The sequence below is a fragment of the Humulus lupulus genome, chromosome X (genome assembly GCF_963169125.1).
Source record: "Humulus lupulus chromosome X, drHumLupu1.1, whole genome shotgun sequence".
In the NCBI taxonomy this organism is placed as follows: Eukaryota; Viridiplantae; Streptophyta; class Magnoliopsida; order Rosales; family Cannabaceae; genus Humulus; species Humulus lupulus.
The window spans coordinates 246,791,192-246,793,356 of NC_084802.1; the positions used below are offsets into that span (position 1 = coordinate 246,791,192).

Here is a 2,165-nt window from a genome sequence, read left to right on the forward strand (position 1 = left end):
GGCTTGAAGGATTGAGAGGATTAAGAACTGGAATGAGATGACTCAAGAGAAAATCGCCATAGTGCTTGCAAGCTTCAGAGAAGAAAAGAAAAGGGGAAACTTTCAGAATGCACAGGTGGTAAAGATCAAAATTCACTGGCCCTATATATTGGCCAAACTTGGAAATGAATCAGAGCCTTATAATCACGGTAGTTTGAGATCGAATAACCATAATTAAATAAAAAAAAACAACAAAAAAAAGGTGAAAAGACAACTGTCACAGTACTCAGGAACCCCAACAGACGCCTATAAAAATGAGCCACGTGTCCAATACTCGAGAGGGTAGGTGAACACTTTTCCCACGATAGCAGTGGAAAAGCCTCTGCTGTGTTTGTCAGAAGTAGGGGTGGCGTCATATATGAGTAGAGACTAGGGGGGCAAATTTTGTACTTGAAAACACGAGCTGACGTATCCTGGTTCACGGTAGAGCGGACAAGCATTTAATAAAGTTATTTATAGTTTCAAGAGTGAGGTACAAGTTCCTAAATGGGTAGCTCTAGTGAACTGTAGGTCGACAAGACATCAAGGAGATCATCCAGCCAGATCTTCAGGTCAAATAAACATTGCTTGAGCATCTTAATGTTCAGATCGATTTAGCCTAGAAACCTCTAGCTCACATAGTATTCAGCTCGCTGCCTACACATGGAATACATAGACTTGAATTCCTGAAGACTCAGAGAATTTATATGCATAATTAATATATTGTAACCCTTGTTTGGTAAACGTATAATATCATGCAGTCAATGTATTTAAGTTATTTATTTTACATTTGGAAAGTTACCCAGTCTTATAAGTTTCTCAATATTGAATATTATCCAAATCTGTCCATTCAACCCTTATAAATGGAGAGGGAATGGACTGATAAAGGGACCGAAATTTGTATGCAAAAACTCTACCAAAATTCTCTAATTTTTTTTCCTGAGATCCTAAAGAGAATAACATAGACTCGTGGACTTGGTGAATTTGAATCACTGAACCACGTAAAAATTCTTGTGCGATATTTACTTACGATTTACCAAAAAGCCTAATTATCTATTTTAGATTTCTTAGTCACCGTTGGTGAAAAAACGCATCAACACGTTTGAACCATCATCCATTATCAAACATCTTTAACCTTTAACTGATGATATTTTTACAACAAGGTTTGCTGATTGTCAATTTGATGCGACAACTTTCCAAACATTAGGGGGAGAAAAATAATTAATCTTATGGAATGCATCATTAATATCTCATTTGGATCCTTCAACAAATCAATGTAAAATGGAAGTTCATAAAATTATCCATTTACAAATGGTTGCAAATCAACAGTTGGATGCATTTATTGATACCAAGAGAGTGACAAAGTCTTTTATACCAGCTATAAATGCACTAGCTCGAATAAATATCCCAACTGGACAACATGCTAATATATCAGCAAATACATCTATGACATGTCTAAAACATGGTAGACCATTCGGTTCCAAAGACAAGAACCCAAGGAGAAGAAGGGAGTTATTAAATCATGTTGGCACTTTGGAAATCACACATACTCCTATGGAGAATTTAAATGAAATGGGAGACGTAATTGAGAAATCAACCCTAGAAGAGGTTCATGTTCTGATGAAAATGAAGAAATCACGATAAATTATGTCACTACCGAGAAAAGATGGAACTGAAATGTAATGCCCCAATTTCTTGAAGCGTTTTTTAAATAACAACTCTTTTTTTTATAGAAAATCCATTGCGAATAACAAACCAAATGTTTAAAAGAATGAAACTCCGGAGTTTCGTAGTTATCGTAAATAAAGTAAAATAAAACAAACTTTTAATCAAGTTTATAAAACTAAAACATCATTCCAAATTACTTGATAAATATCTTGAGTAAGACCGATCCCTTATGGTCGTTACATCCTTGACATGTACGCCCTCCGCTAAAGCTCTCCAACTTATTGAGTTGTAACCACATCTTTGCCATTATCTGGAGCATAGAGTACCCATGAGCCAAAGCCTAACAAGAAGAGGCGTGTAAGACACAACCCCATTACCTTAACCAAGAATTAAATCAATAACAATAAAGACAAACATAACGTAAAATGAAATATCATTGTCCAAGTTAAGGGTGACAAGTGCAGTGGAACATTATAACG

At 35.6% G+C, this 2,165-nt stretch overlaps 1 protein-coding gene across 1 annotated transcript; it reads left to right on the forward strand.

Annotated features, from left to right (window-relative positions):
* The first annotated feature begins 1,299 nt into the window (after positions 1-1,299).
* On the forward strand, positions 1,300-1,662 carry LOC133806909 (uncharacterized). The gene has a single exon (XM_062245004.1). It carries the CDS (start codon positions 1,300-1,302, stop codon positions 1,660-1,662), a length of 363 nt encoding a protein of 120 aa, XP_062100988.1.
* Positions 1,663-2,165: the final 503 nt, after the last annotated feature.